Here is a 20,913-nt window from a genome sequence, read left to right as displayed (position 1 = left end):
CTAGCTCAGAGATGAGACTGTGATGTGCCACACGTTGAGGCAGTTGGTAATAAATCACTTTAAAGCACCTCAGTGTGGCCAGGAACATGAAATCAGCTTTCTGACTAGTTACCTTGGGCTTCAGTGCACCTTTGCTTGGTTATTAAAAAAAGAGTTTACATGCAGTGTGTTGACTAGACGTATGCGGTCCATTTCATTCCAAATCGAAATTTGGATGAATTTTTTGTTCTTCGGAAATTTGGATGTATCCAAATTACTGAATTACAATAGTAACGACTTTAAACTAATCAGAAATAACAGACTGAAATTCAGACAAAATTTAATTTGAATTTGAAAACAAATTTGATTTGAATTTGAAAATAAATTTGAATCGAAATCTAATTAGAAAAAAATAGAAATCGATTTTCTATAAAAGTTAAATTAATAGAAAATAATAGAATAGAAAATAAAAGAATAGAATAGACAAACAATAGAATAGAAAAAAATATAAAGAATATAACCATCTTCAGAAATTGAACCATTATATTCTTTCTATTTTATTGTGCTTTAGTCTATTCTATTGATTTTCTATTCTATTATTTTATTTTCTATTCCATGCTTTTCTAATATTTTCTACTCTTTTCTATTCTATTCTAATCTTTTCTATTCAATTTCAAATTTCTTAAGATGGTTATATTATAACTATCTTCTGAAATTCAAATTTCGAATAGAATGAATTTGAATAGAAAAGATTACAATAGAATAGAAAACAATAGAATAGAAAATAATACAAAATAATAGAATAGAAAAGCAATAGAATATAATAAGAAACAGTTATGCTACATCAACATCTGTCACAGGGTACCACCAGTGCCCTATGCACATCTGTCACAGTGCACCAGTGCCCTATCAACATCTCTCACAGTGTACCAGTGTCCCATCAACATCTGTCACAGTATACCAGTGCCCCATTAACATCTGTCACAGTGTACCAGTGCCCCATCAACGTCTTTCACAGTGTACCAGTGCGCCATCAACATCTGTCACAGTATACCACCAGTGCACCATCAACATCTGCCATAGTGTACCAAAATGATAGAAAAGAGTAGAATAGAAAATAAGAGAATAGAAAATAATAGAATAGAAAAACAATAGAATAGGATAGAAAAGAATAGAATAAAATAGAAAGAATATAACCTAACCATCTTCAGAAATTTGAATTTCGAATAGAATGAATTTGAAAAGAAAAGATTAGAATAGAATAGAAAAGAAAAGAAAAGAAGACAAAAGAAAGATTAGAATAGAAAATAAAAGAATAGAAAAGCAATAGAATAGAATAACATAGAAAGAATATGACCGTCTTCTGAAATTCGAATTTCCAATAGAATAAATTTGAATTTGAATAGAATAGATTAGAATAGAATCCAAAACCATGGAATCCAAAATAATAGAAAATAAGAGAATAGAGTAGAAAAGAATAGAATAAAATATAAAGAAAATAACCATCTTCAGAAATGCAAATTTTGAATAGAATGAATTAGAATAGAAAAGATTAGAATAGAAAATAATAGAAAATAATAGAATATAGAATAGAATAGAAAAACAATTAACATAGAATAGCACAAAATAGAAATATATATCCGTTATATTCTTTCTATTTTATTTTATTCCATTCTATTGATCTTCTATTCTAATCTTTTCTTTTCTATTTCTTATTTTCTATTCTATTCTTTTCTATTTTTTTATTCTATTCTTTTCTATTCTATTCTAATCTTTTCTAGTCAATTTTGAATTTCAGAAGATGGTTATATATTCTGTTTTTTTCTATTCTGTTCTATTGTTTTTCTATTCTATTCTATTCTTTTCTATTTTATATTCTATTCTATTCTTTTGTATTCAAATTCTAACTTCGGAAGATGGTTATATATAATATTCTTTCTATTTTATTGTTTTTCTATTCTATTCTATTCTATTCTTTTCTATTCTATTCTCCTATTTTCTATTCTATTCTTTTCTATTATTTTCTATTCTATTCTAATCTTTTCTATTCAAATTAAAATTCAATCTATTCGAAATTCAAATTTCGGAAGATGGTTAGTCAGTATGAATAGCTTAAAGGGGTTGCAAATCCTTGTTTTTTTTTTTTTAAATAACAAACATGTCATACTTATCTCCACTGTGCAGTTCGTTTTGCACAGAGTGGCCCCGGTCCTCCTCTTTTGGGGTCCCCCGGCAGCGCTGGTAGCTCCTCCCCGCATTGAGTGCTCACGTTGGACACCCATGCGGGCATACTCCTGAGTCCTGCTTCTGTGTCCATTCACACAGAATACAGGACTTAGCCCTGCCCCCTGGCGTCTGCGTCATTGGATTTGATTGACAGCAGCAGGAGCCAATGGCTGCGCTGCTATCAATCTATCCAATCAAGAGCCAAGACAACGGGGGCAGAGAGGTAGAGCGCGTCTCCGCCAGGGGAATGAACGGGCTCAGGTGAGTAAAACGGGGGGGTTAGTCAGCGTCAAAAGTTTTTTCACCTTAATGCATAGGATGCATTAAGGTGAAAAAACACAAGGGTTTACAACCCCTTTAATGCAACAGCTGCATTTAAATGGAAAAAAAATTGAATGCGTTTTCGAATTCGAATACTGATTCGATAACTTTTTTCACATTTTTTTCGAATGCAGTTGAATTTTTCGAAATCGAATACGAAATTAACTAAACGAATTCCAAACATGAATGTAACACATTTAACTAAACGAATTTATTTAAATAACGACTCAAAACGAACCAAAACAAAACAATTTTTTTCGTCCTTCACATGTCTAGTGTTGACTGCACTTCCATACTTTGTGAATTAAAATTCACAACTCTGGGATACAGTAAAACTACTTAAGGTGTTACTAAACCCAGGACCCTGCATTCACTATATCTGGTCTCCCACAGTACACAGAACATGGAAATGTAATTATTCTAGTAAATATAAACTGCTAAATACCTTTTCTCATCAGCAGTATATAGCAGTCTTGTGACTTCTATCAGTGTCCAGCAGAGCACTGGTTAAAGCTTGTAGGAGGAGTTTTCACTGTCCCCTGATTGTCCTATGAGGCTGCAGGACCCCTGAAACTCTGTCTGGACAGTGCTGATTGGCCCTGTGCTGATCGCATGCACTCTCCCAAGAAAAAAACAAAAACGCTCTAGCAATACACACCAAACTGAGCATGTGCAGCTTGCCCCAAGGCTCTGTTCTATCAGCAGATAGATTGGGGACAGTGGAAGAAGGGGCGGATTAGAGAAGACAGGATCAAGCAGCCTTTTTACGCAATGCAGAGGATTAAACCCTTAGGTTCCACAGTGACTATAACAAGCATGCTTTACTGCATATACAGACTGATTTTACTTTTGTGGTTTTAGTAACACTTTAACCACTTCAGCCCTGGAAGATTTTACCCCCTTCCTGACCAGAGCACTTTTTGCCATTCAGCACTGTGTCGCTTTAACTGACAATTGCGCTGTCGTACTACGTTGCACCCAAACAAAATTGACATCCTTTTTTCCCCACAAATAGAGCTTTCTCATTTTAGGCCAATATGTATTCTTCTATATATTTTTGGTAAAAAAAATCGCAATAAGTGTATATTGATTGGTTTGCGCAAAAGTTATAGCGTCTACAAAATAGGGGATAGATTGATGGCATTTTTATTATTTTTTTTTAACTAGTAATGGCGGTGATCTGCGATTTTTATCGTGACTGCAACATTATGGCAGACACATTGGACACTTTTGATACTATTTTGGGATCATTGTCATTTATACAGCGATCAGTGCTATAAAAATGCGCTGATTACTGTGTAAATGACACTGGAAGGGAAGGGGTTAAACAGTAGGGGGCGATCCAGGGGTTAAGTGTGTCCTAGGGAGTGATTCTAACTGTAGGGAGGATGGGTTCACTACAACATGACAGAGATCACTGCTCCCGATGACAGGGAGCAGTAGCTCCCTGTCATGTCACTAGGCAGAACAGGGAAATGCTTTGTTTACATAGGCATCTCCCCGTTCTGCCGCTCCATGTCACGATCGCAGGCCCCCGGCGGACATCAAGCCCGCAGGACCCGCGGGCACGCTCATGGAGTACGCGGCGGGGCACGCGCGCCCACAATGCCACTTCTTAAAGGGGACATACAGGTACGCCCATTTGCGCAGCCGTGCCATTGTGCCGACGTACATCGTCGTGCGCTGGTCGGCAAGTGGTTAAATAAATTAGTGCCAACATCCACACAGAACGTGCTTCTTGTGCTCCACAAAAGTATGCAAAAATGAAAGGTGTAAAAGAGTATCTCTTCACAGTGCTGAAGTCTCCAATAGCAACTGGATATATTAAAGTTCCCCACAGGTTACCTTCCATGTACACTCCCACCCTTGTCATTGGACATCATACATGATAGAAGCATGATATGTCCAAAAAGGTTGAGGGTATACACAGTACCTGTTGAGCACTTTAATATATTGGCTCTAGCACTATTTTTATAATAAAAAAAAGCCAGAGCACCATATATCACATTGAATACCTGTTAATAAGAATTGTACCTGATAACATTTACCTTGGGCATTACTTCTGTGTAAGATCCTGTAATCACTGTCCTTTCATGTTTCCCTTTCAGATATGGAAACAGTACGCGCAATTATGTGATAAGAGTAGGAGACTATCACACACTTGTCCCAGAGGAGTATGAAGAGGATTTGGGAATCCAGCAGATCATTATCCACAAAGACTATAGACCAGATGGAAGTGATTATGATATTGCTTTAATAAGACTAGATGGAGCTTCAGACCAGTGTGTGACATTCAGCAGCCACGTATTACCAGCCTGTCTACCTATGAGGCGAGAAAGGCCACAAAAAACAGCATCAAATTGTTATATTACAGGATGGGGTGACACAGGTATTTATTTTTATTCTTTAACATATTGTACATGTATTGTTTTCTTTGAGAATAAGCCTTATTCTAACATTTTGTCATGTCATAACCAAAAATGTAAAACGTTTTGGGATTTTATGTGATAGACCAACACAAAGTGGTACATAATTGTGAAGTGGAAGGAAAATGATAAATGGTTTTCAACTTTTTTTTTTTTTACAAATAAATATCTGAAAAGTGTGGCGTGTATTTTTATTCAGCCCCCTTTACTCTGATACCCCTGACTAAAATCTAGTGGAACCAATTGCCTTCAGAAGTCACCTAATTAGTATATAGAGCCCACCTTTGTGTAATTTAATCTCAGTATAAATACAGCTGTTCTGCAAAGCCCTCAGAGGTTTTTTAGAGAACTTTGGTGAACAAACAGTATCATGAAGGCCAAGGAACACACCAGACAGGTCAGGGATAAAGTTGTGGAGGAGTTTAAAGCAAGGTTAGGTTATAAAAAAATATCTCAAGCTTTGTACATCTCATGGAGCCCTGTTCAATCCATTATCCAAAAATGGAAAGAGTATGGCACAGCTGCAAACCTACCAAGACATGTCAGTCCACCTAAACTGACAGGCTGGGCAAGGAGAGCATTAATCAAAGAAGCAACCAAGAGGCCCATGGTAACTCTGGAGGAGCTGCAGAGATCCACAACTCAGGTGGGAGAATCTGTCCACAGGACGACTATTAGTTGTGCACTCCTCAAATCTGGCCTTTATGGAAGAGTGGCAACAAGAAAGCCATTGTTGAAAGAAAGCCATAAGAAGTCCCGTTTGCAGTTTGCTAGAAGCCATGTGGGGGACACTGCAAATGTGGAAGAAGATGTTCTGGTCAGATAAGAAATTGAACTTTCTGGCCTAAAAAGCAAAACACTATTTGTGGCAGAAAACTAACACTGCACATCACCCTGAACACACCATACCCACCGTGAAACATGGTGGTGGCAGCATCATGTTGTGGGGATGCTTTTTTTAGCAGGGACAGGGAAGCTGCTCAGTTAATGGAAAGATGGATGGAGCCAAATACAGGACAATCTTAGAAGTAAACCTGTTATGCCCTGTACACACGGTCGGATTTTCAGACGGAAAATGTGTGATAAGACCTTGTTGTCGGAAATTCCGACCGTGTGTGGGCTTCATCACACATTTTCCATCGGAATTTCTGACACACAAAGTTTGAGAGCTTGCTATAAAATTTTCCGACAACAAAATCCGTTGTCGGAAATTCCGATCGTGTGTACACAAATCCGACGCACAAAGTGCCACGCATGCTTAGAATAAATTAAGAGATGAAAGCTTTTGGCTACTGCCCCATTTATAGTCCTGACGTACGTGTTTTTTACGTCACCGCGTTCAGAACGATCAGATTTTCTGACAACTTTGTGTGACCGTGTGTATGCAAGACAAGTTTGAGCCAACATCCGTAGGAAAAAATCCATGGATTTTGTTGTCGTAATGTCTGATCAATGTCCGACCGTGTGTACAGGGCATAAGAGTCTGCAAATGACTTGAGACTGGGGCGGAGGTTCACCTTCCAGCAGGGCAACAACCCTAAACATACAGCCAGAGCTACAATGGAATGGTTTATATCAAAGCATATCCATGTGTTAGAATGACCCAGTCAAAGTCCAGACCTAAATCCAATTAGGAATCTGTGGCAAGACTTGAAAATTGCTGTTCACAGACTCTCTGCATCCAATCTGACAGAGCTTGAGCTATTTTGCAAAGAAGAATGGGCAAAAATGTCACTCTCTAGATGTGCAAAGCTGGTAGAGACATCCCCAAAAAGACTTGCAGCTGTAATTGCAGCGAAAGGTGGTTCTACAAAGTATTGACTCAGGGGGGCTGAATACAAATGCGCGCCACACTTTTCACACATTTATTTGTAAAAAAAATTAAAAACCATTTATTATTTTCCTTCCACTTCACAATTATATGCCACTTAGTGCATTAACTCATTACATTTACATTGTCTACTTGTCCACAGTTTTCAATCTTCACTTTTCATGACATTTTGGAGTCTGTGGGAATATGTGTCCATTTGGCCAAAAATCATTGTATAAATGGCCACTTATATCCCAAGACTGATTGCAGTTTTGGGGTATTCTACAAGGAAAATGTGCCAACTTAATGTTGATCAACTCCCCAATTAATGTTAAAAGAAATATTGGTTATATGAAAAAAAATCTTACCGTATACTTACCTAGGTGTATGCAGCATTTATTCAATACTGCATCTGTCCCCTGCCATCCCTGCACTGAGAACTGAGTGATCAAACACCGCTGATCAATCAGTTCTCCCCTCCGCTCTGAAGAGTGAGCCATGACTGTCAGTCATCGGCTCTCTGATCTGCCCCTCTAACGCTCACTGGAGCGCTAGGCTGGGGAGGGGAAGGAGCAGCTGTGCAGCTGAGAGGCTGAGCCAGCTGCCAGTCCAGACATCTGGGTGGATCCCGACTGTAAAGTTGGGATCTTTCCCCAGCCTGGACCAGCCAAGTGACGTCAGCCGACAGTGGGCTTTAGCCCGCTGTCAGTTGAAAATGACTCAGAGGAGCTTGCACTTCTGTGATCTATAGGAGAAGTAGGGCCAAAAAAGCTTTAGCCCTACTTCTCTTTTAACATTTTTTTGTTTTAATAAAGAATCACCTTAACAGAATAGCCTAATTTAAAATAAATAAACATTTGCATCTTTTCATGTTGTATAAAAAATACTTAATTAAATACCCTTTATCTGTGCTACAAGGGCTCCACAGGCCTTAGCTTACATAATTGTTGCCTAGTAGCTGTCACTACTACTCTCATACGGATGATATTCTCACACTTATGGCATCTTCTGAGAAATAGATTATAATTATGTAGGCTGTGGTCTCCCATGGTTCCATTCAGTTTCCCTTTTAAATAAAGAGCCTTACAATGTATCACATAGAGGATAACAAAGAGTGGTTGCTCATGACACATTTAAAGCATTTTGCCTAAAGCCATAGGGGTTAATTTACTAAAACTGGAGCGTGTAAAATCTGGTACAGCTGTGCATGGTAGCCTATCAGCTTCTAACTTCAGTTTGTTCACTTAAACCTGGAAGATGATTGCTTTCTATGCAGAGCTGCACCAGATTTGCACTCTCCAGTTTTAGTAAATCAGCCCAGTTGTGTTTCTACTTGTTCACACACGTCCACTATCGATACTAGAAAGGCTTGAAAATAAAAAAAAGTACCATTTAAAAACAAGACACATTTTCAGCTACAACACTTACTAAATCACATTACAGTGAATATTGTGTGCAATTGATTGAAAAGGGGACATATAATAAGTATGATGTATTATAATAAAGCATTGTATAAACTATACTATGATTATATACAGTAGAGCTTGACTTTATCTGGCCCTTTGGGCACTATTCCTCCCATTGATTTTAAAACAGTATACCGCCCACTGACACCAACAATGGGGCATAATTCCTGCTACTGAGCTCAACAATGGGGTGCTATTTCTCCCACTGACACCAACAATGGGGCACTATTCCTCCCCGGAATACAAAATCTGGTGCACTGTCTATTCCCACTGATACCAGAAACAAATTCTATTCCCACTGGCCACAGTCTGCCCCCCCCCCCCCCCAAAGTCTAAAGGACAGTAAACTGACCCTTTATTTTGAAATCTTGGGGACCCCTGCAACAGAGTATAACAATCTGACCAACTCATCCACAATTAGCTGGCTCTAAGGCTCCCTTGGGGTGCATTGGCAGTGTCTTTTGAAATGATGATCAGCACCTTTGATGTAACATAACAAGCTAAATGATATTTCTTTGAATAAAAGCACTGCAAACCAGTATACTGTAGTACAGACATACCCCACTGTTAAGTACACAATGGGGTTTATTTACTAAAGCTGGAAAGTGCAAAATCAAGCTCACTTCTGCATAGAAACCAATGAGCTTCTAACCTCGGCTTGTTCAATTAAGCTTTGGAAATAAAACCTGGAAGCTCATTTGTTTCTATGCAGAAGTGAGCCTGATTTTTCACTTTTCAGCTTTAATAAATAAACCCCATTGTGTTTATGCCAGTTGATAATGTATTTATAATTTTACTAAGTCTTCTCAAATCCCTTCTGACTATAAGGCCTGACTGGTTATCCACTCATTTGCTTTTTTTTCAATACACATTTGCCATTCGGTTTGTTAGCCAGATTAGTTTACCATTGATGTCCTTGACTGCTCACCTGGTTATCCCATAATTTAATGGTAAATCCAGATCTCAATGACGATTACTGTATTTATAATATGCCAAATGTTAGAGCCCCATTCCAGTCCTCTTCTAGACATTCACCAGTCATTCACCCCCCCCCCCCAAAAAAAAATGTAATATATTGCATCTGACCAGTCCCTAAAGTGATTTTAAACCCCAAAACAAAAATTCTTAGATGTGATATCTTCATTAATTTTCTTTGTCTAGGCCTTCTTCCTTTATTTTAAGTAAGCCTGCCACTTTTCAACAGATCAAGCTGTCCAGCAAAAGTGGCAATTAGTGGGTTGAAACAAACCATTTAACACTGACAGGGGTACTTACAATGGTCACCTTTTTTCAATTTTGTTTTCGGATTTATTTCTGTTTCAAATGCAGTGGCTGCATTTGCATTTGTTTTCTTTTTAGGCTTTTATCCTGGTCTTATGGTTGCTCCTCTATTTATGGAGGAGCAACAGAGACTCCCTTCGACAGCAACATTGTCTGGAGAGGGCAGTGTTAGGTGGACAAATAGATTTACAGATGGACTTGAGTAACACATTACAGATGAACTCCAGCTTGACCATTGTAAGCAACCCTGTCAGTGTTAAATGGATTGCCTCAAATCTCTAACTGCCACTTTTGCTCTACAGCTTGGTCTGTTAAAAGAGGTTGAAAAATAACAGACTTAAACGAGAAGTATGGGAATTTTTTTGTTTAATCATACTTTCCTAGGTGGATGCAGCATCAGTCCAATGCTGCATCTGTCTCCCGCCATCTCTAAGGCTGAGAACCGAGAGATGAAACACCACTGATTGCTCGGTTCTCAGAGCTCCCTGAGTGGAGAACTGGTGACTGCTCTCTGCTCTGCCCTTCTGAGTGGGGGTCACTCTGGGCTGTGAAAGGGGCAAGGGTAGCAGGCTCAGGCTCCCAGTGGCTTGCTGAGAGACTGAGCCGGGGGCCAGTCCAGGCATGTGGGCGAATCCTGAACATATGGTAGCGATCTTTCCCAAGCCTGGACCGACACTGTGACATCAGCCGACAGCAGGCTTCAGCCCGCTGTCTACTGAAAACGGGTCACATGAGTGCAAAATGATCTCAAATCCTGTAATCCACAGGAAAAGTACAGTCAAATGAGCTTTGAGTCAAATGAGTCTGTACTTCTCCTTTAATGGCCTAATTACCAGGTGAAAATAACTGCAAATAAAGCCTAAAAAAAGGAAACTAATACAGCCACCACATCTAAATATTGGTACGTTGCAATATATAAAATTTTATTTTTTTGCTTTAATACTGATTTAAGTTTAATACAGAGGTTACATTTATGTTAGTGTGATGACTCAGGGTCTCAATGACAACTTATTAATGGACTTTACATTTCCATCTGTAAAAAATGCAAAGTCTTCACTGCAAAGTCCCTGAAAATAAAATAACTGCCAAAAAAATTTCTTAAGAAGTAGAGCTGTCAATCATGGTGTGTTTCTTGAAGTCATGCCCATTATGGAAGAACATCAGTCACTGACAGCCCTGTTCTGGCAAATGTTTCTTTAGGTTCTCCTCTCTGACCTCCTGCAGAGGCTCAGATCCATAAAATACCAACCGTACTAGACATGTCATCCAACTGCTGGTTTAGAAAATAATTGACAGTGAATGCTGTCACTTAAAAATGTGCATTTTAATTTGCTTTTGATGCATTTGTTTTTAGGCCGAGCATATTCAAGGACTTTGCAACAAGCTTCCGTGACTTTATTACCGAAGCGGATTTGTGAAGAGCGGTACAAGGGTCGATTTACTGGGAGGATGCTTTGTGCAGGAAGTCCTCCTGAGCAGAAACATGTGGACAGCTGTCAAGGAGACAGTGGCGGTCCTTTGGTGTGTGAAAGAACTGGAGGCAGCTGGGTAGTATATGGAGTAACCTCCTGGGGTTATGGCTGTGGTGTTAAAGACTCTCCTGGAGTATATACTAAAGTGTCTGCCTTAATACCATGGATAAAAAGTTTGACCAATTTGTAAAGATCACAAAAGCTTAAATGTTTTCAATGTAGCCAGACCAAACTGTCACGGATTTCACACTGACAGCAAGGCACTTTGGAGCTAGTATGTTGTGATTTCTCTTCTAGGCTACAAGCTTGGGTTTAAAATGTACAGTTTATTTCCTTATCAGTCATGTTGTAAAACAATGTGGGACTGGTATTACCTCTCTGTAGCTGCTGTTAAAAAAATAAAAATGACAAAAGGCCAGCCTTTATACTAGATTAGAGTAAACCACTCTTATAGACAATAAGACTTGGTGGACAGCAAGAAGAATGGAGACCATAAAATAAAATGTAATTTCTGTAAATGTCCAGTTTGGTAAGAATAGTGCTAAATTGTTGCCAATGTGATGAAAATTATAGTATCAGTTTTAATCATTTTTATGTCAAAGGTTGTGAAGGAATTAATGCTCTAGAATAACAAAATAAAGTGTTGGATTAGGTACAGCAAAATGTTATATTGTGGAATTTAAGGCTATTTGTGAGGTTTAGCTTGGGTAATAGACTATCAGCCAGATTACTGAGACAATGTACCTCTAGAAATCAATACATCCATCTCCACTACATTATCAAAAACTGTTCAAGTCAAAAAGAACCATTGTGTCTTTTAAATGCTCATTGTTCCCTAAGCCAGGCATAGACAGATCGAAATTTGGTCAGTTCAGCAGGAAATGGCCAAATTTCAATCCGTCTATGGCCAGGCTGGTTGTACTAAATTTGATCCATTGATCAACTTCAATACAATCAGCCTGTTGGGTTTTTTCGTCCAATCACTGCCATTGGCCATAGCAGCCAGCAGTGATAATTTTATTCTGCCGATGGGGAAGGTTACCTGCGCTTACCGCCGGAAGAACATAACACTGACCCATGGTTGAAGGAAAGAAAATTGCAAAATGTATTGACTGCTTTAGCTAGCAGCCTACCCCTGAGGCTAAAAAAGTTTGAGGTCTCTTTCCTGTTTTTAATATTTAACATGTAATGCAATCTATTGTAAAGCAATCCTGTACTAGCCCTCAAATGTATTAGAGTATAACTAAAGGAATTTTTTTTTTAAGTTTTGGACAGAGTAGAGAGGGATTTGAATACCTGACAGATTTTTATTGCTGTCTCTGCTCCTGTTAGGGAGATTCATCCTCTCTATTTGTTCTGTTTACCGTTATCATTCAAAGTAAAAAGAAAAGAAAATCTCAAACTTTGGGTTGTCCCCAGAACAGTAATAGAGGGGACATTTTCCAAAGGGGACACTCGTTCTGGTGACCCCAAGAGATTCCCTTAATTTTTAGTTTTTTTTTCTTAACTTCCTGTTTTGGCTATGGGACAGAAAGTGAAGGGAAATCTCCCCATTGGGACACACATGGCAAAATAAAACCTGACAGGGGTTATAACCCTCCCTCATTCTATGCCAGACCTTAGTATAAGTATTACAATAACCATCTTCACTGTTATGTTAGAGTTCTTGTCTTCCAGGTTATGGGGTAGACTAGGCATTCCCCATTCCCTCATATGCCAGCTCTCAGTGCCTGCGCAATCTGTTGCCAGGTTCAAACACTTGGGAGCAGGTAGGTACAGAAGACCCTGCGAATAGTTAATTCCAGAAAATCAGTCGCAGGCCCCAATGATACAGAGAGGAGAAATATCATATGGGCCGTATAGGTTATCTTAGTCATTTATAAAGCTACTACAGGTCCAGTTAATGTAATGCTTTTGTTCATTTGCAATTCACATTGCAATATATAAAAGATTTATGTTAATCATACAAATCATTCAAAAAAGCAACCCCAATAAATATCAAAATATATATCAAGGAAAAAACATAATTATAGAAATAATGCAGAAATAAGAAATTAAGAAATATGCAGGTTGTCATTGCTGAGCTCCTTCTACTGAGTTACCTGGATATTTCTAAGTGCATTTTTCTTTTAAGCCCCTTTCACACTACCACTACTTCAAAGTCGCGCGATTTTGATGTGATTTCAGGGACTGCCTGTGTAACTCGCATCAAAGTCGGACCAAAGTAGTGCAGGGACCACTTTGAAGTCGGCACGACTTGAAGTTGTACTAATATGAATGGTTGTCATTGGAAATCATGGGGAACGACTTCATATGACTTTCATATGACTTTGCAGTCCCAAGTCACAGGACAAATTGTACAAGTGTGAAAGGGGCCTTAAGAACTCTTGTTATATGTATAGACAAGGTTGTCAATATAGATTTCATAATACTAATTATAAACTCATTTACAGAATGTATAACAACACTGAAAAGTACCCAAGCTATTTTTCTGAATTAGTTCTGTGGCCCATTTTGCATTCTGTATAAATCAGTATATTTCCTACTTCTGTTGCCTAATTATAAATGAAATATATATCAGTTGACATATAAGAGGTTAGGGACCTGTAGAGAACACAATAGCAGTTATGAAATTATCAGAATTATTGCTTCTAAAAAATTAGTAAAAATCCCTTTAATTATGAAAAATGAGTGCTCTATAAAACTAAAAGCATTTTTCATGTTTTCTTTGCTCATCTAAGCAGTCCCTAATGTCAGATCTAAATATGTTGTATTGAGTCAAATCTGTACCAATTGGTTTACCGTGAGATCAAGCACCTATCAGGTTCTTGCTGTGTATATCTTTGGAAATTCAGTATGAAATCTATGCCAGCTGACTCAGCCCAACTAGCAAACATTGAATTTTGACTCGGCTCACCCATTTAAACCACTCCATTGAGAAAAATATCAGATTTATCCTGTTCATGGGAACAGACCAGGCAGGTGCTCATAAGGCATTGGCATACCTAAGTACAGGTCTGATATGTCTAATTAGAAGACTATCACTGTTGGCTCTGCAAACCCTGTACTGCCCTTTCTTTTTTCATTTTAGAAATTCATTCTGATGTTAATATAACTTTGTGTATCTGTATAGCTGCAGCACTGTACTACCAAATGTATAATGTCATTTTCAAATACCATATTGCTTAAAGCATTGAAACACTTTCATGAGCAAACTTCATTGAAAGGTGGATGCTTAATCATTACTGTGGTTCACTAGACAGCACCCGAGCTACAAATATATGTGTGGAGATACAGAGCAGGATCTTTCCACGGTATTTTAAGGGTCTCTTTTTAGTTACTTCATATTTTAAAGTATAATGTTATGCAAAGCAAATTCAGCACAGCAGAACTTCACAAAAGTATAAAGATATATACATATACATTTGTGCCCTCTAGATTACATTTAAGCTTCACCTTTCTTACCTAACAAAAATTGATTTGGAACCAGTTAAAAATCCTTTTTGTTATTGTATTTCGTATCTGATTCCAAACTGTCTATAGATAAAAACTCCAGCAGAGAACATAGATAAATGTGGTGCACTGTACCTTCAACACACATAAGGCATACTGTATTTTTTTTTCCTTGTGCTTGCCTCCAACATCTGCCTGCAAACTGGGCACATTAAGCTGCAGATATCAGTGAACATCTAGCTCTTTTATATTTTTATGTTGAAGTATAGCAAAAATGAGCAGAAACTCACAAACTGCCACAGGGTTATATTTTAATCCATTTTTTTCCCCATAAGGTACAAAGTCACTGAATCGTGATTTCTGGTAAGCATTTTGATCAAAACTTCAACTGAGCTTCATAGATATTGAAGAACGGGACTAATGTCATGTACACACGGGCGGACTTTTCAATCAGACTGGTCCGACGGAACAAATCCGTCGGACAATCCTACCATGTGTGGGCTTCATCGGACCTGCAGCGGACTTTTTCGGTCAAAAATCAGATGGACTTTAGATTTAAAACATGTTTCAAATCTTTCCAACGGATTCAAGTCAGGTCGAAAAAATCTGGCTACTGGCTATGAACTTCCTTATTTTAGTCCGGTCGTACGTCATCATGTACGAATCCGTCAGACTTTGGTGTGATCGCATGAAGGCAAGTCCGTTCATTCGAAAGTCCATTGGAAGTCCATCAAAAGTCCGTCGGAAAGACCGTTGGACCTTTGATGCCGAAAAGTGTAATGTGTACATGGCATTAGTCTTTTTTCAAATGACAGCTATGACTGATTATTTAGATATAGAAGTACTAAACAGTATTTGTGGAAAGTATGGTCATCCCAGTACAAAAGTGTCACTTATCATATGATCGTAGGTTGGTTTTTAGAGTGAACCTGAGGCAAAAATTTGCTAAGTTATAGGAAACATTTAGAAAAGTTTATTGTGCCTAAGTGTTTTCCCTGAATAAAAAGGTATCTTTTTCTTGAATTCTTCCTGAAAAATATCGATGCATTTCATGGTATGTGAGAGTGTCTAGGCTCTTTTGTAACTACAGCCTCATAATTGGGCAGATTGAGCTATAAAGGCTGGCATACATGGACCAAAAGTTGCTAGTTTCAGCAGAAACCAGTGTCCCACTGGTTGAATAAACGAAAAAAACTCCCCGTGTATACCCGGCTAAAACCGGCCATAGACAGGAACCAGCCGAGATTCGAACCATGTATGGGCAGGCTGAATGATCCCAAGTTTATCGACCAATTTTACATGCGATTATTGCTAGTGGTTGTTATAGTTGCTAGCGATAATCACTGTGCTCTCCTTGCTTGGACGCTCCTCCCCGGGAGAATGCAATGGCTCTGCGGGATGGATTTTCCTGTCAACACTGTCTGTGTTGATGGGGTAATCAACCCGTGGTTGCAGGAAAGAAATTTGCTCCATCCATGGCCAGCCTAAAGCCTACTACACATGGGCCGAATAGATTTTAATAGAAACTGGCCCAACCTTTAGCCCGTGTGTATTGCATCTGGTCCGACGAAAGGCTCATGACTAAAAAAGGTCTGTCGACCGCCTCCCGATCAGCCCTCTCAGCCAATGTCAGAACACCATAGCACAGCAGGAGAGATGGCTGTTCTAACATTGGATTGTCAGTATTGTCTCTGACCTGAGCTGTCAGGTTTTTTTGCTCAGTGTATCATTTTAGAACTACCTAGATGCTGTATTGCTTTTACAAACAACGGGAAGGGATGTCACACCCCCCCACTGCCTCCCACAGCTTCATCGGGCTGTCTTGTCCCACCTTACTGGCCAATAGAAATGAACAAGAAGCAGAAAAAGGGACAGGCAAGCTTTAGCATTATCAGGAAATTATGAAGCTTTTCCTGCAGAATTAATTTAGTATATTTTGGGATATTGATCCACTTATCAGCGAGGAGAGGATATTTACACAAGGTGCCAACTCAGTGGCAGTGGCGGCTGGTGCTCAAAATGTTTGTGGGGGGCGCAAACAAACTGAACAATTCTGAAAAAACCCCATCAATTGCAGCCTCACTGTGCCCATCAAACGCAGCCACTGTGCCCATCAATTTCAGCCACTGTGCCATCAAACGCAGCCACTGTGCCCATAAAACCCAGCCACTGTGCCCATAAAACCCAGCCACTGTGCCCATCAAATGCTTCCACTGTGCCCATCAAATGCTGCCACTGTGCCCATCGAATGCCGCCACTTTGACCCCCCCGCCCGCTCGCCATTTGCCTGGCACTTACCCTGTCTTGGTGGGGCAGCGGGTGACGACAGAAAGCGGTGTCTTCCATACGTCCCCTCCCGTCCTCTCCTCCCGTCCTCTCCTCCCGTCCTCTCCTCCTGATAGGCATCCAATCACAGCGCCTGTCGTTTCAGCCCGACCACATGATTGGCGGAGAGGTAGTTCAGTGTTATTCATTCGCTGTTCTAACACACCTGCATGGTGCTCGCAGGTCACCTTTTTTGATGCCTATTAGAGCCTATGGCTCTAATCAGGTGCTTCAAAAACACCCCCCGCTGCTGTAATTCAAGTGCCCGACACCCAAAAAGGGGCCGGGCACTTGAATAGGGGGTGGCAGCGGATAGATTCATGCTATGTATGAATCTATCCATTGTTCATAAAAGGGGTCATTGCTGGAAAGAGGGGGCAGCACCCGTGCGCCCTTATGGACGCACCACCACTGCCCAGTGGTATGACCTGGTCCCTGAGGGACCACAAAGCTCGGCTGACTTTTCTTGTTGTATAACAAGGAGGTTATTGCAATCTGGTGAGTGCGTATTGTTTCATATGGGCACGTGGTGGATATAACAGCAAGGGGTAATCTTTGGTGTCAAGACACAAGCACTATCTTCATTCTTTCATGGACTGTTATTGCTGTTTTTGGATCCTGTAATAGGAGCAACACTACTTTGGACTGAGCACACATTATAAACAGTTTCTGTGTTTTGCACATTGCTTTGTTAGCAAGTGCTGTCCATTCTAAATGTGTTCACATACAAACATACGGTAAGTACTGTACAAAAGTTTGGTTTTGGTATAACTGCATTTAAAATAGACAAGGTGTTTGCAAGCAACACCGATGAAAAGTAAAACATTAGTGGTTGGAAAATGATTTAACTCACTACATTAGTCTTAATTTGTTTTGTCAATGATCTGAACTCCTTTGGGTCATATTAGTGCTGTCCGCGTCTGGCATTCCATATTTATAACATGTTTGGATCCATCCTTTTCTTTGAAGCTTATGCTTTTTATTGTAAGGACTTTGAAATGTGGTGCTATTTATATATACAAGCCTGTATGTGTTTCATTTTATGTTTATTATGTACATTATTTGTATAGTGCTCCTTTAGATGCTAAGATTATTGTTTGACCTCTTTTTAAAACTGACTTCCTCAATGGTTTAAAGGTTTGTTACAAATAAACGGAATGTTCAATTGTGTAAGACTCATTTCATATCTAGCTTTGAACTATTTCTTCTTTATACAGTATTTAAGGAACATTTCAAAGTCTTGCTTGCCTTTGTACCATAGCTTGAGAATGCTGTTTTGTGAAATACACAGCGTGTTCTTGAGAATTCAGTGTTTCTTTTAATAAATTTACTTTGGCTTAAAAGAATTCTGTGGTCACAACATACACTTTCATTTTAAAGCATCGGCATTGTAATAACAACATAAATGTAGCATTCTCCTTTAGTTAGGCTGCTTGACTAAATGTAGGTTTTGGCTTCACTGCAGTTAGTGGAGCAGTATTCTCTTGTTTTTGTCTGGTTGGAGTTTCCTAGCTGGGTGTTTATTTTTTTTCATCTGCTTCTGAAAGAAGCTTACAGAATATAGGGGAGGGAAAGTCAAATGACCAGTATGAATATTTATCACGTCCTAGCTAATCCCAGGAAAGAGGCATCCGGAAGGTGGCTTGGGAGGTTAAAAATGCTTGGGTGGCCTCCCAGATTGTACTTTCCTCTTCAGGGAGGGTTTCAGTTCTCCTGAGACTTCTGCCCCTGGGAGATAGCTACTGAGACAAGAACTTGTAGTCTGGGTTTCAGCAGATGCTGGGTTGGGGGCCTAGAGTAGATTGCTAAAGGACTATTTACTGGAGGGTATCATTCTACAGTCCAGTTCTGGAGAAGTATCCTTTATCTTCCTGACTGAGGATCTACCTGTGGATTCTGGGTGGCAGCTTCTAGGACATTGTGAGTAAAAACCTTACTGTGGACTCTTGGGTGTGCAAGTGCTAAAAGAGAACTAAGTGGCAAAAGATGCTATATGGACTGGGACTGCTCCTATAGAGTCCTAGGTATACTGGCCATCCCCCGATACCACCAGGAAAGGTTGAATAGAGAACATTAGTGAGAAGATGTCCCCTTGTTATTTCTGCTATCATTTGGACAATGGATGCTCAATTTGTGGCCCTCCAGCTGTTGCAGAACTACAAGTCCCATCATGCCTCTGCCTTTGGCAGTCATGCTTGTGACTGTTAGCCTTGCAGTGCCTCATGGGCAACAGGTGGAGGGCCACAGGTTGAGCACCCATTATTTAAAGTATCATAATCCCTTAACCCCTCTCCTGTTTCAAGGTATTCAGCAATAAATTCAAAACAGACATCCTCTAGACCAGGGATCACCAAACTATGGCCCTCCAGCTGTTGCAGAACTACACATCCCATGAGGCATTATAAAACTCTGACATTTACAGACATGACTAGGCATGATGGGAATTGTAGTTCCTGAACAAATGGAGGGCCATAGTTTGAAGACCCCTGCTCTAGACTGAGCCTGTATTGTTGGTGTGCATGGAACTATGTCTGCATCAGACAACCTCTGTACTAACAAAGGAGACCTAGGCATATTCTTAGCTGAACCTCCGGGGGTGTGTGCTACACAAGCAATAATTATTTTTGACAATTCATGATAGTTTTTTTTGAAAGATCTCCTTTCATGTTGTGAGTGGTGCCTGACTGCTGACCATCTCTTTCCACAACTTCCTGTATTCCCTGCATGCTTCGTAGTATCTCCTCTGCTGTTTACTTTCAATCTCCATGTTCATATCCCATGGTACTTTGCTGCCTGCAAACAGTGATTCCTGTAGTGACTCCGCCTCCTGAAATTCCTACTGTGTCCTACTCTGTAGGATGAAAAATGGACATCAATGCATGTCTATGGAAAAACGGATGTAAACAGATGATCATCCTTTTACATCTCTTTACATCCACACCCGTCAACATCTGTTTTTTTAAACCGATCAAAGCCCTACTTTTGTTAAATTAAAAAAACTAAACAGACGAAAATCGGATGTAAATAGACAAATGGTCCGTTTTTGCATCTATTTAGTGGATGTAAAAAAACTGATGTAAAAATGATGAAATACTGATTTAAAACTTATGAAAAACTGATCAGTTTTTTCTTTGAAAAAAGTGAGTGAACTGATGAAACAAACGGAACCGCCCGTGTGAAAGGACCCTTCATGAATGGCTATCATTCAGCCCAGAAGAGGAGCACCATCTAGTGTTTCAAAATAAATATTACAGGGGTTAGGTTTGAAGGGTTAGCTCTAAATTAAAGCCTAAGTGCAGCCAAAATAGAAAACAGAAAAATCACTATAAGGGACTTTTTTGGAAACCAGTGGGGGGATAAAAGGTACAAATAAGCATTTACCTTCTTGCTGACCACATAACGCAATTATGAAGTAGCAGGGCAGTTAGGCCCTGACATCCAGTCACTGCACATATGCATCCATGGGGCTCCGAAGTTCTATTCTTAGAGCTTCGAGTGTGCTTTCATGCTTCCAGAATGCTGGCTGTGCTGTCAGGCAGACTCCCACTCACATGAATGCTGTGAACGTGAAAGCCACCTTCACCTCCTGGCACTAAAGTGGTTGTAAACCCCATCCATGGAATTTGACCTAAGCACCTATATCTGTAGAGTTTACTTATGTCTCTCCAAAGCTCTAAGTGTTGTTTCTCTCTGGTGCTCCGTTGCTTTGTTATCAGCATGAGTCACTTCTGACAACTTCTCTGACGCATGAGATAACAGCAGCTGGATATTTGTGTCAGTGAGGGAGCTTAGAGGTAGATAAGCAGAGAGCTTGTCTATTCAGACTACAGCTCTGCATATTCTTTAGTTTCTCTGCCTATGTGGAGTGGGGTTGTGTCCCTTTCCTCCAATCAGCTCACACACACAGTGTAAGCCCAGACTCCACACCCACTGTTGAAAGAGGAAGAAAGATTTCTAAATTGTTCTGCTGTTTACAAAAAATGTAGAAAGGAAAAGACAACAGATATACATAGAAAACCTATGTAGGGATATTTGTTTCATCCCTGTGTATCATCTGAGGCCAGTCAGTTCACTGGGTATATATGAGGGTTTACATCCACTTTAACACTCACTAACACTAAAGGGCTGCAGGGAGGTGGCTGTAAGGGGTTAAT

General features: G+C 39.6%; 1 protein-coding gene across 1 annotated transcript in view; it reads left to right on the top strand.

Annotated features, from left to right (window-relative positions):
• PRSS12 (serine protease 12) overlaps positions 1 to 18,094 on the top strand; it is a 321,958-nt gene extending 303,864 nt beyond the window's left edge. The window contains exons 12-13 of the mRNA XM_073603187.1: positions 4,635 to 4,915; positions 10,864 to 18,094. Coding sequence (XP_073459288.1) covers positions 4,635 to 4,915; positions 10,864 to 11,171 — 589 coding nt within the window. The 3' untranslated portion in view covers positions 11,172 to 18,094. The remainder of the gene's footprint in view (positions 1 to 4,634; positions 4,916 to 10,863) is intronic.
• Positions 18,095 to 20,913: the final 2,819 nt, after the last annotated feature.

The sequence above is a fragment of the Aquarana catesbeiana genome, linkage group LG01 (assembly GCF_042186555.1).
Source record: "Aquarana catesbeiana isolate 2022-GZ linkage group LG01, ASM4218655v1, whole genome shotgun sequence".
Classification (NCBI taxonomy): domain Eukaryota; kingdom Metazoa; phylum Chordata; class Amphibia; order Anura; family Ranidae; genus Aquarana; species Aquarana catesbeiana.
This window is presented reverse-complemented; position numbering and strand designations above follow the sequence as displayed.